Raw genomic sequence first — 15,939 nt, forward strand, 5'->3', positions numbered from 1 at the left:
ACTTACTCCCAAATCTCTTCAGAGCTCCAGATTCACATTTCCTATAGTTTGCTGAATCCCTCCAAATGGCTCTTTAAATCTAAAATGTCCTAGAGCAAACTCATTTTCTAACCCCAAGATATCTATCTTCCTCATTAGATCACCTAACCTCTCAGAGTCATTCTGGACTCTTCCACAGACCTCTTCCCACATTTACCTCTAAAAAACAAAGCAGATGACAATGAGATAAAATTTCATACTCATCAGACTGGCAAAAATGTAAGTAACTTTCATTCACTGCTGGTGAAAGTAAAACTCAGTAACAACCACTTTGGGAAAAAAGTGGGCAATACTTAATATTTTTGAAAATGTATATACTGTATAAGATACAGCAATTCTACTGCTGAGTACATACCCTAGGGCGAAAATATCTCACAAATATGCATAAGGATATATGTATATAATGTTCAACCTAAACATGAATCAAGAAAAAAACTTATGTTTTTAAGGGACTTCCCTGGTGGCACAGTGGTTAAGACTCCACGCTCCCAGTGCAGGGGGCCTGGGTTTGATCTCTGGTCAGGGAACTAGATCCCACATGCACGCTGCAACTAAGGATTCACGTAACACAACTAAGGAGCCGGTGAGCAGCAACTAAGGAGCCCGCCTGCCGCAACTAACACCTGGTGCAACCAAATAAATATTTTTTTTTAAAAAAAAGAAAAAAACTGATTTTTTTAAAAGTGTGGTTATACTCATTCAATGGTAATAGTTTAATAAACCCCAGATATACCCATCACCCTGCTTCATTATTATCAGCTCAATTCATGATCAACCTTGCTTCATCTATACTCTTGTCCACTTTTCTTTCTACTTGATATTTTGATGGAAAGCCCAGACATCATAACTTTATTTGTAAATATTTCACTGTCTCTATAATGTCTCTATAAAAGATAATGGTTTTTTAAAAAAATATATTTTAAAAATCCCATCATTTATAAATTTATTTATTTATGGCTGCGTTGGGTCTTCGTTGCTGTGTGCAGGGTTTCTCTAGTTGCGGCGAGTGGGGGCTACTCTTTGTTGTGGTGCGCGGGCTTCTCATTGTGGTGGCTTCTCTTGTTGCGGAGCACGGGCTCTAGGCGCATGGGCTGCAGTAGTTGTGGCACGCGGGCTCAGTAGTTGTGGCTCGCAGGCTCTAGAGCGTAGGCTCAGTAGTTGTGGCACACGGGGCTTAGTTGCTCCGTGGCATGTGGGATCTTCCCAGACCAGGGCTCGCATCTGTGTCCCCTGCACTGGCAGGCGGATTCTTAACCACTGAGCCACCAGGGAAGTCCAAAGATGATGGTTTTAACATAACTACATCATTATCACACTTAAAAGTTATTTTCTTAATATAAAATGTCCAGTAGGTGTTCACATTTCCAATTCTCATAAACTTATTTTTTGAAACATGTAAAATAATACTACATGTTATTTAGGGAAAAATATATAACATACAGTAAATGTAGAAAGAAGTGTACAGAAAGAAGTGTACAGAAAGTGTACAGAAAGAAGTGTACAGAATTAATAAACAAATTCAGGATTATAGTAAATTCTATGGAAAAGAGAATGGAGGACATGATTCGGGAAGGTTTGCAGGGGGCTTCAAATATATATTGGTTTTCTTTTTTAAGGCTGGATGTTAGATACATGGAGGGGTCATTATATTACTCTTTACAACTTCTTATATGCTTGAAATATTTCATAGTAAAATTTAAAAAATATTGGGCTTCCCTGGTGGCGCAGTGGTTGAGAATCTGCCTGCCAATGCAGGGGACACGGGTTCGAGCCCTGGTCTGGGAAGATCCCACATGCCGCGGAGCAGCTGGGCCCGTGAGCCACAATTACTGAGCCTGCGCGTCTGGAGCCTGTGCTCCGCAACAAGAGAGGCCGCGACAGTGAGAGGCCCGCGCACCGCGATGAAGAGTGGCCCCCACTCGCCACAACTAAAGAAAGCCCTCGCACAAAAACGAAGACCCAACACAGCCAAAAATAAATAAATAAATTTAAGAACAGTTTAAAAAAAAAAAAATTAACACTCTTAAAAAAAAAGTTACACTCTGTTAGCTCTCTAATATTCTAAAGGTAACATTTTGACTCTAGCTTGGTATGAAGGCCTTGCACTGCCTGGCTATTACTGTTTTTCCAGCCTCACCCTTCACCCCCCTCATCAATCCCTTCCCCTCAGCGCTTATTTTGAGTACCTCCTCCATGAGAAAGCCAAAATGAAGTGTAAGAAGAGTAAAGATAAAAGTATAAATCCTTATTTTAGGAGCAAAGTAACATATTTAATAGAAAACATAAAAAATTAGAGGGGGGATAAATTGAAATAGCCTTTTAAAACAAATGATACCACTTTCATTTCTTCTTTGTTTGAATATTATGGAATGGCACTTTACTCTTCATAGGCATGAACAAGAAATAAGAAATTCAAAATCTCTTAAATTTAAGACATAAGCTGCTTAAATGCAGAAAGAAGTTATTATATAGTAGTTTAGTGATTTCTTCCCCCCTAAGTACTTTTATTTATTAATCCTTAACTCATTTGAGCTATACAACAACAGGACAAGGAAAGCAGATCAAATGTTAGCTCCACTATCCCCAAGCTGTTGGACATTGGTCAAGTTATACGACCCCTCCAAACTTAAGTTTCCTCATCTGTGAATCAGAGAAAACAACAATTTGTATCTCACAGGGTTGTTGAAGAATAATATATATAAAGGGCTTGACAAATTCAGAGTTAGCACTTTAAATGTTGACTATTTTGATTATTTCCATTTTGCTGGTGAGAAAACTTAGGCTCAGAGGTTAACAGAACTAATTAAGAAAGCATTTATACACAGTAAATAGTACAGCAGAGCAAAGCTCCATCTCTTCACTCCTATTGCAGTGATTTTACCAAAAAACCCCACTGTTTCAATGATCTGAGCACCCTGTAATTTGAATGACCATTACTTTTCCTAATCAAAAATACTGGCAAATGCCACAACAACTTACCATATTTAGTAACTCAGGCCCCTTGACAGATATAAAATTTAACCCAGACTCATTTGCAACAGCCTAGTAAGAGAAAAAAGACACAAGACAAACATATAATAAAATAATAACAATAATTTGTGATAATGCAAGGACTTTTTGTGGTTTATACTCTAGTTCCCCCTTTTTATAGCTGCCTCTTTCTCATTAGAAGGAGAGGAGACAAATGGGAATAAAAAGAAAATCAAAGGAAGTAAATGTGAACCTAAAACTTTCCACAGACTAGAAATCAGATGGAAATGACTTGAAACATTTATGTAATGTTTTGTTTACATAAACATGGTATATGTAAGTATATTTGTAGCCCTAGCTTAGAATCCTAGTGAAATCATAATCTCTGTATAAACAAATGCCATGCCCAATGAAAGCAATCATTCATTCATTCATTTATAAACCAGAAGTCAAAAGCATCGGTATCAGTCTTTACAGTATTTACAGGTTATTTTGTTTAATAAATAAAGATTAAACTGCATGGCTGAAAGCCAAAGAGAATAACAAAGGAGAAATATATGGTTATATGTGTAGAAGAATACAAAAATTACACTGAGAATGTAGAGATGAAACCCGAATAAAATCACTCACAACTTCAAAATGATCAGGAAATAAAGTTCTTTCCTATTCTTAGAACCTGATATCTGAGCTCAAGATTTATGTTCAACACATTCCTCAGCATCTCCCCTTGGATTTTTTTTTTTTCTTTTTTTCTTTTCCCATTTGGATCTCATAGGAATTTCAAATCTATCGTTTCCAAAGCAGGACTCCTGAATTTCTCCCAACTCTCCCCAAATCCCACACCCCAAACTCTTTTTCTCCCTATCCCAGTAAATATATTTTCTAAGCCAAAACCACGGTGTCTCCCCTTGATCTCCTGTCTTGTCAGGTCAGCCAATCCATCTGTAAGTTCTATTAGCTCTAATGCTAAAATGTAGGTGAGTCTGATACTTCCTATTTCTCCACTATACCACAATCCTCATCCAGACCAGCATCACTTATTGTCTGGACATGCAAAAAAACCAAACCAAACCAAACCAAAAAAACCTAACTGGCTTCCTCTCTCTCTTGCTTTCCTCCAATCCATTCTCCACTTAACTCAAAAAATGTAAATGAGCGGGGGAGGGATAAATTGGGAGATTGGGGCTGACATATACACACTACTATATATAAAATAACTAATAAGAACCTGCTGTATAGCACAGGGAACTCTACTCAATACTCTGTAATGGCCTATATGGGAAAAGAATCTAAAAAAAAAAGAGTGGAGATATATATATGTATAACTGATTCACTTTGCTGTACACCTGAAACTAACACAACATTGTAAATCAACTATAATCCAATAAAAGATTTTTTAAAAAATGTAAATGAGATCATATAGTTTTACTATGTTTCTCATTTATTTTCAAGTACAAATTGAAATATTCACCATGGCTTGTAAGCCTATATTTTGCTACATGACAGTTTCTTCTTAGTCCAGCCACTAGATCTTTCTCTGATTCTCGAATTCACCAAGGCCTTGCCCACTTCAGGGATTTTGTAACTGCTGTTCCCTCTATCTGGAACACTCTTCCCCTTCTCTCCCTGCCTCTTCATGTGGCTATCTAGTCCTTCAGGACTCTGTTAAATATCACCATCCCCTGAATACCAAACCTAAAATAGCCACAACAGTTTATTTCCATCATAACTTAGCTGAATCTGCAATTTTATTGTTTTGTTTACTGCCTGCCTCTTCCAGACAGACAATAAATTCCATTAGAGTAGGTGTCACGTTCACTAGTTTATCCCTAGCACCTTGCACAAGTTCTGGCAAAGTGTATGTAGCTCGGCAAATACTGGCTGAACAAATGAATGCATGCAGGCTCTGCCATGCAAAAACTGCTCAATATGTAGCTTATCCACATCTCGAAATCTCTGTCTTTCCGGCTGCCAATTTCTTAGCTTTCCTACCTCTCATGCTCTAAGTAGAGTCAGGATACACATCTAATAAAGCATGACTCATCTACATTAGGTTTTCAACATCCATATGCGAGATAACTAAGATTTCACCCACTAAAACACCCAACAGAGTTCCTGAAATTATCAGAAATCTTCTTTGTCTTCTATTGATAAATGAAATACAGTGAATATAATTTAATTTTTTCATGGATATCATCATGAATCTTGTACTCAGTGTTAGGAGCTGTTTGCTTCCATACTATATATATAGTTGCAGATGACTAAATGATTTTTACTGTTCTCTTTCCAGTTTCCTTCTTATTAGTCACCAATTTTCAGTGTGCTGACCCCCAGCAATCACATGCCTTTACTTGATGCTATTTATATAGTATGTGCTAGCGTTTAGAAAATTTTCATTATGTTATTGTTATCATGAGTAAACAAAACAACCAAGGTCATCCAAAATCTTAATTTTATAACTGATTCTAGGTTGCCAGGTTCTGACTGATAAGTGGTTCCATAACTTTACTCCAGTAACACTTTGCTTCTGCCATTCCAGGACATTTTCTATTACTTCTAGATTCTAGGGCATGTAGTCATGAATCTCTTGAAGAATCTAATGAAAGTAGTGAACTCTCTCCCTGGAAAAAATACATATACTCATAATATATTGCCTGGGCTCATGGATCCAGTGAGCTGCTGAAGTCCATCCATGGAGTCCTAGGTAAGATTCCCTGCTCTAAATGGTCAGATACCAGAAATCTGACTGAACAGAGAGGGACCAAAACGTTGGCAATCTGGGGAGGCGGCAGGTGGGAAGAAGAGGAAAAATTTGATCTATGATGTCTTAACATTATTTAGGGATTTCAAATGATCTAAGCTATCTCCTTTCTGCTGTGAGCAGAACTAGTCAAAGGCAGATATAACTAAAAAACAAACAAACATTACAAGGCACTCAGGCAAGGGAACTGCATCCACCCAGTGAATTCACACATTAGCTTGCAGGACCTTCTTTCTGGCTACGGTTTTCTAAAACTGTTGTGAAAAAAACATAGACCAGCAACTGTGGTGTTCTCCTTTCCCTCCTTTGTTCCCAAACTCCTTTACAGCAATGCCCTGTAAGAGTACTGAAAGCATTAAGCAAGAAAATTTAGTAATATAAGTAAAAATAAGTTTTAAAAAATCTACATGTATATTATATACGTATATATATACATGGGCAAATGGCACTGTGGACATTTGGTATTTACTGAGGAGCCGCAGATTATTCGGCTGCTGTGAAACTTATTAAAAATGCCATTAATTTTGATTTCTTATTTATAAGTAATCCAAATATTTTTAAAAGTTGATAAGGGTTAAGTAAATTATAGATGGACTATTATACAGACATTAAAAATGATGACTAATATAAGATACAGACAAGAAAAATGGTTCTAATAAGCATGATTCCAAAGGAAAAAAATCACAAAAGACTGAGAAATTTGCCCACATAAATATGAAAAAAAAACCCCAAAACAAAAGTGTCAAAACTATGATCAATAAAGTAAGAATGCCAAAAACACTGACAAACTACAAATATAACAGATCTTACTATATGAAGAGTGATTATAAATAAGAAAATCACATGCATGTTAGGAAAACAAAGGATACAGACAATTCGTAAAGAAAAAAGCCAATAAACACATTATTTTTAAAAGCCCACTAGTAGCTTTTAAAACATAACTTAAAAACTGTAAGATAACCATTTTAACCTATTAGATTGTCAAATATTAAAAACAATGTTAATGGCTATTGCTAATTTGGAATGTTGGGGAAATGGATACTCATACCCTATAGGGATGAAACTGGTACAAACTTTTTGGAAGACACTTTGGTAACGGATCAAGTGTAACTGGGTAATGGATCATTTTGATCGAGTGGTAATGGATCAAAAGCTTTAAATACATGCATTCTTTTTATTAAAAAATTATTTAGGAATGCATTCTATTAAAATTACCCATTGAGGTACAAAAATGTAAGCACAGGACTGTTTCATGCAGTGTTGTTTTAATAGGAGAATCATTTCCATAAATTATAGAGCATCTTTATGGTAGAATACTATGCAGGCATTAAAAATACCGATGTGGGGACTTCCCTGGTGGCGCAGTGGTTAAGAATCTGCCTGCCAATGCAGGGGTACACGGGTTCGAGCCCTGCTCCGGGAAGATCCCACATGCCATGGAGCAACTAAGCTTGTGCACCACAACTACTGAGCCTGCGCTCTAGAGCCCGCGAGTGACAACTACTTAAGCCCATGTGCCTAGAGCCTGTGCTCCGCAGCAAGAGAAGCCACCTCAATAAGAAGCCCACGCACCAAAATGAAGAGTAGCCCCCGCTCGCTGCAGCTAGAGAAAACCCACGCACAGCAACGAAGACCCAACACAGCCAAAAATAAATAAATAAAATAAATAAATTAAAAAAAAAAAATACCGATGTGTATCTGTATATACTGACATGGGAAGATGTTCAACAAATATTGATAAGTGAGAAACGCATGTTTAAAAACCTTATAGTTATAAATATATATATAAAAGTTATTCATATTATCTTGATATATATGTACAAAAGAACATCTGGAAGGACTAACAACAAAATGAAACAGTGGTTACTAGTAGGCAATGGTGAGAGGATTATAAGTAATGCTTTTCCCTTTTGCTTATCTATATTTTCTATTGTAAAAAACTAATTTTTCAAAATAATATTTGTAATAAGGAACATAGAGGAAAATACTTATAAATAATAACTCTACCAAAGCAGGAAACAAGGTCAGCTACAAACTACAACTATGCAATAGGAACATAGATGAAAATAAGGAACATAGAGGAAAATACTTAACTTATAAATAATAACTATACCAAAGTAGGAAACTAGGTCAGCTACAAACTACAACTATGCAATAATGTTCACTAAAAACTTAGAATATAATACACAGAAAACATGAAAATTTCTGTATTAAAATCGATGGGGTTATGGTTGATTTAAAATTTTCTTTTCCAAATTTTCAATGATATACCTTGTGTAATTAAAATAAAAGTGGGAAACTTTCCTGAAGAAAACTGTCAGTCTTTCCAAAATGAAATTCTAATAGAAAATATGCAAAAATATCTCACTGTAACATTTAAATTCATGTTATCCTAACTGACAGTAAGAAATAAAATACATGCAGTTGAATTATTCCATACCTTTGCCAGCAGAGTTTTCCCACAGCCAGGGGGACCAGCAAGGAGGACTCCAGCTGGAGTCACCAACCCAAGAGCTTTGAACTGATCTGGGTTACGTACTGGTGCCTGGAAAAAACAATCCCAACAGCAATCTGTTACAAATGTCCACTTTCTACTGCATATTCAAATCATCTCTAGATGCCTATTTTCAACACTGATTGTGAGGCCTGAAGATAAGAACAGTGCCTGGCACAGAGTGCTTACCTCTGTTTCAAGCATGAGGTAAATGGTGATAAATTTAAAATCCCTGCTCTTGAAAAATTCATACTTAAATGTTAAGTTCTGAAAACATTTTAGATACAGTATTTCAACATTTTAAACTCAATTTTTAGAAAATGTATCTAGATTTCTAAGTTATAAAGATTTTAAGCAATGGCCCCCTTTAAGAAATCAGAAGCAGCGGTACTCTATGTAATCAAAAGCAAGAGACACCTGTTCACTATCATCTCCACGTATTTTCTCTTTCACACCTCTAAATGGATCATACATCATTAATGAACCATGAAATGATCAGGGAGGTGGAAAAGTAAGAGTAAATGAAAATCCGAAGTTTCACGGGCATTAGAACTGCTTTGAGGGCTTCCCTGGTGGCGCAGTGGTTGAGAGTCTGCCTGCCAATGCAGGGGACACGGGTTCGAGCCCTGGTCTGGGAAGATCCCACATGCCACGGAGCAGCTGGGCCCGTGAGCCACAATTACTGAGCCTGCGCGTCTGGAGCCTGTGCTCCGCAACAAGAGAGGCCACGATAGTGAAAGGCCCGCGCACCGCGATGAAGAGTGGCCCCCGCTTGCCGCAACTAGAGAAAGCCCTCGCACAGAAACGAAGACCCAACACAAGCCATAAATAAAAAATAAACAAATAAATAAAAATTAAAAAAAAAAAAACTGCTTTGACCCTTATGAGCGTGATCAAGTTCAGAAAGAAGAACCTGCAGTATAAACAAACAAACAAAACAACTAATACTAAACTTTCATTGGGTTATTTGTATGGAAATATGTTAATATAAATGTTTCAGACATTACATGAAATTTCTAAAAATCTTATATGTTCTGGTATAATGTTGTAAGTCATAATCCTAGTTATTACTTTAAAATGTATATCTCAGAAATAACTAATTTTCTTGTCAACTGCATTATTATGAACTTTCATCAAATCTTTAACCATGGTCATTTTTACGTCTTTTTTCATTTACAGACAGTTCTGGGTGTACTCTGATGCTTTTGTAAATATGTTCCTATAAAAGGGTTTCATCTTCAGGAAATTCATGGAAAAGACTGACAAGTACAGGTTTCTGGTACCTGACTGTACTGCTGAACTGAATGAATAAGCATTTTCAGAACTCTAATGAAAAACTGATGAGCTCATAAAAGTGCTAACAAAAGATCAAGATGAAAAAAAAATTAATTACATGGGACTGAGTGAACTGATGAGGATGAGTATAATTTTTGTGACTTTCTGTTTGAATTTAAAAAAAGAAAAAATCCCACAAGGACTCAGAGGCAAAGAATATACAAATCAATTTTCACTGCAAAGTAAAGGAGCTGTTACAGTGGAGGATTACTGGACTCAATGTCAATATTATGACATAGTATGAGTGTGTTTCATGTTTGGTAATTGCAATCATTGTTGCTTTTGTTGTGGTCATCCATGTACAATGCTTGGTGTCAGTCTATTTATCTCTTGTAAAAATAAAATACAGTGAAAAAAAAAAATTAAAAAAAAAAAAAAACTGCTTTGACCCTTATGAGCGTGATCAAGTTCAGAAAGTATTTCTCAAATAATTTATTCTCGGTTAAAACCTAAAATGTTTTCTTTTCTTTTCTTCTTTAAACTCACTGCCATAGAATTCAAGCACAACCAAAAGAAAAAATCTAAAGCAGATCTCAGAAGAATGAAAAACCATCATTGGGGGCTTAATAATAATACAACAGATAAAAGAAAACATATAGTTAAGCCAATTTAGACATACAACCTAGTACACACGCACGGTCATTTACCCATCACACACGCCAACAACAGTTAGCGGCAGAAATACCTACCAATATTGCCATGGTGAGCTCCTCTCTAATGTCTTCCAGGGCACCAATATCTGCCCATGTCACATTAGGGACAGTGACAAAGCCTTCCCTTTTAGCAGAGGGTTGGACAGAGGATAGAGCAACAATGAAATCATTCAACTCAAGGCACAGCCCTTGCAGCTGCTCCTCTGAGAGGGGCTCTCGGTTCCTTAGCAACCCCAAGAGCCTTTGCAATTCATCCTGAAAGGGAACAAATGAGGGGAAAAAATGAAAAACCACAAAGTTTGTTGAAAACGTTATTGTTTGTACTTCAAAAAATTATTACTGCAATATTTCTGTAAACTACACGAACTTCTATGCATTTTAATAATTTTTTCCATTGACATAGGTCATTTATTTTGCTCCAAATGGATCATTTGATTTAGTCAAGCAAAGATACACTGACTATCATCAAATATAGAAGAATGATTTTTATTTACTCTACTAGGGCTAGCTATAGCAAACATAAGCAGTTGGCAAATATTCATTTCAACAATCATGTTATTTCCATTCTTCATTTACAAATATTCATGAAACAGCTGAATTTTGATGAAATTAAAACAAAGTTACTCTGGTGGCAGTTTAATTTCATAATATGGCTCCTTGATAGTTTATCAACTAAATAGAAAGCAGGCAATTTTCCTAGTAGGAATGAACCTTGAACTTCAAAGGCAGATTTCTTGCTTTGCGAGGAATATGAAAGAACAGGTGTAAAAAGTAACTCTGAATAATTCAACTTATAAAAGCCTAATTTATATGCAATATTATAAAAGGAATGAGTTTACTATTATTTTTAACAGATATCATTGTGGTTCCAAATGAGTACGGAACAAACAAATGATTTGAAAACAAAAGACCTGGATCTAAGTTCCTGCTCTGGAAAGTAGAGGCCGTGTGGCCTCGGGCAAGTCACAGTCTCTTAAGCTTAGTTTCTTTGATTATGAAATGGGAAAAGTAATGATATTTACTTAACAAAGTTATATGGAGCAAGTTATATAACATGTAAAAGCGTCCTGTGCCAGCTATAAAATGCTATATAAATGTTATACTGAGTTTTCATGACTCATAAAACTCAAAATTTTAACAGATCTTGGATAATAAATGTCCCTCTCACATTCTCAGCCCTGTCCTCCAGCACCATTTGCAGCTAGGAACAAGGATATGGTTGCATCAGCAGACTATCTTAGTATATCAAACCAAAAGGTAACCTGGAAATATAACAAAATGCCAATGTTCTCATAAGAGCTGGAAAACATTTTCTGTAAAGAATTAGAGAGTAAACACCAAAGGCTTTATGGGCCATGCGGTCTCTGCTGTATGGACGTCTATGCGGATTCTGCTGTAAAGTGTGAAAGTAGAAAAAGACTCCGTGTCAATAAAGGAGCATGGGGACCTCCCTGGTGGCACAGTGGTTAAGACTCTGCGCTCCAATGCAGGGGGCCCGGGTTCGATCCTGGTCAGGGAACTAGATCCCACATGCCTGCCATAACTAAGAGTTCGCATGCCACAACTGAGGAGCCCGCGAGCTGCAACTAAGACCTGGCACAACCAAAAAGAAAAAAAAAAGTATTAAAAAATAAAGGAGCATGGCTGTGCTCCAATATAACTTTCATTTACAAAAACAGGCAGTGAGCAGGTGGGCCATAGTTTGCCAACACCTGCTGTAGATTTCATAATCATTATTGTAAAAGGAATTTATTCAGAATCAACTGAAAAAAATAAAACAACTTGTACTTTTGAAATTATAGACACTCTGGGTATAACTGATAATTACTCTAAAGATACAATGCCAATGAAACAGAAAATCATAAACCTCAACTATATTGACACTTGCCTGCTTGTAAGATAACACATATTAAAAACGTTTAAATGACAGTTTAAGGTACCGGTAGAGAAAGCACCTGTGTTTCAGAAGTGGGTTCAGTTCCAATCCTTTCTTCCTGGCCTCCTTCAGAGGGCAAACCTTCAATCTCAGGATTTTTCTTCTGCTGCTCCTGCAGCTTCATTAAGACCCTGTTGACTGCACACATGGCTGCCTCTCGGCAGAGTGCCATGAGGTCAGCACCAACGAAGCCCGGCGTTAGGTGTGCTAAGTGACGAAAATGAAAAGTTTCGGGAAGTCTTAGTTTTCTGCACAAAGTTTGAAGTATTCTGTAGAAAAGACAAGGAAAAGAAATTCAGATTCCTAACCTACTAGTAAAAACAAGTCACCGAATATATTTATTTGAAGCCCTTCCTCTCTGTCAATGGTATCATAACAGGTAATAAGATCAAATAGCTCACTCATTCAGCAAATGCTAAATCGCTATAATATATCCCACCTTATTCCAATAGGGGTTAATGTATATACATATCTGCTTTTTTAGAAACTATATTAAATTCTGTTTAGAATAAAAAATTGGTTTTAAAAAAATATTCTGCCTTTAAGACTTTTATAATATTACAGAGGAAATAAGACAAATGATTTATGAGGATATAAGGTAAATTCTACTTCTAGAGTAGTTTAAATGGACATCTGCCAGCAAAAAAAGTCTCTAAACTCAAAATCAACCATTAATTTTATTCATCACGAAAAGTTATGCTGATACAAACTTTAATATCCAATTTTATATTAGGACAGTTATTTCTCCAACTTCATCTTTATTTACTGCTCATCCTTTATACTGTGTGAAAAATTTTGCTCAACTGAACTGGCAACATGGTATGTGTCAATGAAATATGGACTCTGGATAATTATTATTATTAAAGGAATACCTTAAACAATTTCTGGTAAGATTTACTGAATAAAACTTAAAAGCAGTAAAGATATTCAGGACAAAAGGTCTGATGCCAGGGACTTCCCTGGTGGTCCAGTGCTTAAGAATCCATCTTGCAATGCAGAGGACGCCAGTTCGATCCCTGGTCAGGGAACTAAGATCCCACATGCCGCGGGGCAACTAAGCCCATGCCCCACAACTACTGAGCCCATGCACCACAACTAGAGAGCCCGCATGCTGCAACTACAGAGCCCACGCGCCACAACCAGAGAGAAGCCTCTGCACCACAACTAAAGAGAAGCCCGCACACTGCAACGAAGAGCCCGCACGTTGCAACGAAAGATCCCACGTGCCACAACTAAGACCCAAGGCAGCCAAAAAAAAAACAGGTCTGACGCCAGACCACCTGAGTCTGAATGCCAGCTCTGCCACTCTCTGTTATTTCATTTTTGTGCTCCAGTTTTTCCATTTGTTAAATATATATTACAGTAGCACTTAATAGTAGGGATGTTAAGTGATTACATGCAAAGCTCCTAGAACAGTGACTGATCCACAATAAGTGCCCAATAAATGTTCGTTATTATTTTTACATATTGTGATATTATAAATTAAATTGGACAAGGAAATATATTTTGAAATTTCCAAATTTGTAGGAGACTAATATTTTCAAATGTCAAGTTACTGGAGAATAAGTTACTATACAAATGTCATTTAGGATCATGTAAATGAATAGAATAGAAGCAGATAAACATTTCTGACAAATGAAAAATAATTCACTTTGATACTGTAAACAATAGTAGCCAAGAAGAAGTCCCATTATAGAACTACTTCCTAAAGATACAGACCTGATTTGCTGCTATGCATAAGAATACTAAGAAATTTAGAATGTTAAGAAAACTAGCTAAGATAAAATAAACATCATCCTTTTTTCAGTTACAGTCTACTCCTGAAAAAATGTAATTTTGCTCATTGTACTATGGAAACTCCACGGGAGGAGAAAATAACCATTAAGAGATTTCCAGTTTCAACATGGTTGAGTAAAAGTGTTTCAGCAATATTTCCTCCCCACCCCACCTCCAAAACAAAAACAAACAAACAAAAAAAGAACAACAAACAGGAACACAAACTCCATGGTCAAAGAACCTAGGAAATTATCTGTACTCTACTCCCTCTCCCCAAACCCTCCCATCCTATCCTGGAAGTACGGCAAAGAATTTGCAACAAGAGGATCAGTCTTTATCTCCATGAGGTCTTTAAAAAGCTATCAACATTTGTCTTAGGCTATAGGCTTCAGTATGGCTCTATAATAAAGACAGGTATCTACACTGATATGAGATATTGAAGGAAACAGATACTTGTGGGGGGGGGGGTGCTGATATATGCATATTTTACTACCAAAGAAGAGAAAGGCCACCCAACATGGGTCTCCCCGTGTCAGCTCTAGCTGGCGCCCTAAGAACTACAAATCCCTATAAAGATTCAAGTATTAGGAATTCCCAGAATAAAAATTCAGGTTTAATAATATATTTGACTGTAAATGGGATGAGTTTTAACTAAGTTTTAAAAAATAAACCTTTTATTTTATAAAGTTTTAGATTTATAGAATTAGTGCAAAGATAGTTCAGAGAACTCTGTACACCTCATACACCTCTCCTGTCGTTAAGGAAAATCTTCAGGATTACTGGCCCAGTATTTTGTAGAATGTCCTTCAGCTGGGATTGGTCTGGTATTTTTGTCACGATTAGACTAGGGTAACGCATTTTTGGGAAGAAGATCACAGAGGTAAAGTGTCATTCTCATCATATCGTTATCAAGGATACATACTGTCAATGCGACTTACTATTGTAGATGTGAACCTTGACTACCAGGTTTGAGACAGTGTTTGAAAGGGTTTTCACTTTGAAGTTACTCTTCCCTCCCTTTCCATACTACACTCTCTGGAAGTAAGTCACTTATGCCTGGCTCACATTTAAGAAATAGGGAGCTATACTCCACCTCCTTAAGGGCAATGCAACCACATAAATTATTTGAAATTCTTTTGCATCAGAGACTTGCCTATTCTCACCCATTTATTTATTCAATCATTTATTTCCATCAGTATAGACTAACAAATACTTGACTATCTGTAATCTTGAACCAAAACTTATGAAGAAACTTGTGGAGAATGGTAAATGACCCTGTAGAGGGCACAAAGTCAAAATTAATGTTTTGCAGAGAGGTGTGCTATTGAGAAGGAAGTATATTTGTCTGGTGGAACCTCAAAAACCGTGAACCAGAGGCACCAAAGTGTTGAACTACAGAAATTAGGGCCACAGCAGGGAGCCAAAACACAGAAATTATCTGAACATCTGCCTAAGAAGTCTGAAGACCCCACATACCCTCCACCCTGTCAACCAGCAGGAGACCAGCAATGTACCCTCTGGTGAAACTGAACCAGGAGAGGGAAGCCCCAGGTTTGTGGACAACAGTAAGATCAACTCCGTCAGAAAAAAAGGTCAAAGTCTGTGTCCAGTCGCTCAACCTCCTGCCCCTGCCCCTGTCAGAAGACCAGCAGCTAGACGGACAGCCCCATGGTGTTGTCTGAAGATCTTCTTCTGAAAAATCGGAATTGGTTCAACAAAAAGAATCTACAGAAATAGACATTTGGAGTTTTCTAGCTCAAAAGTTAGCTGGTCCTATGACTGCCTTACAATGGCACTCACACTTCAACAAAGTAGCCTGTACTGCACACATGCAATTAGCCTCACTCTTAAGCTGCCAGCATGAAATAGTAATAGTAACAGCTCTCAACTGTCAAGACTTACCACATGCCAGGTCCTGTTATTATGACTTTATAAAGATAGCATTTCTCACTGCAGTATAATATACAGACCAAAA

At 36.9% G+C, this 15,939-nt stretch overlaps 1 protein-coding gene across 3 annotated transcripts in view; it reads right to left on the bottom strand.

Moving 5' to 3' along the window:
- NVL (nuclear VCP like) overlaps window positions 1-15,939 on the bottom strand; it is a 99,437-nt gene that overhangs the window by 51,700 nt on the left and 31,798 nt on the right. For 2 of the 3 annotated variants that reach the window (XM_061187332.1, XM_061187334.1), the window contains 4 exons: window positions 12,208-12,457; window positions 10,289-10,507; window positions 8,211-8,315; window positions 3,019-3,081 (listed from right to left, as the gene is read on the bottom strand). In XM_061187332.1, the coding sequence (XP_061043315.1) occupies window positions 3,019-3,081; window positions 8,211-8,315; window positions 10,289-10,507; window positions 12,208-12,457 (637 nt within the window). The remainder of the gene's footprint in view (window positions 1-3,018; window positions 3,082-8,210; window positions 8,316-10,288; window positions 10,508-12,207; window positions 12,458-15,939) is intronic. The other variant, XM_061187333.1, reaches the window with a different exon arrangement.

The sequence above is a fragment of the Eubalaena glacialis genome, chromosome 3 (assembly GCF_028564815.1).
Source record: "Eubalaena glacialis isolate mEubGla1 chromosome 3, mEubGla1.1.hap2.+ XY, whole genome shotgun sequence".
NCBI lineage: Eukaryota > Metazoa > Chordata > Mammalia > Artiodactyla > Balaenidae > Eubalaena > Eubalaena glacialis.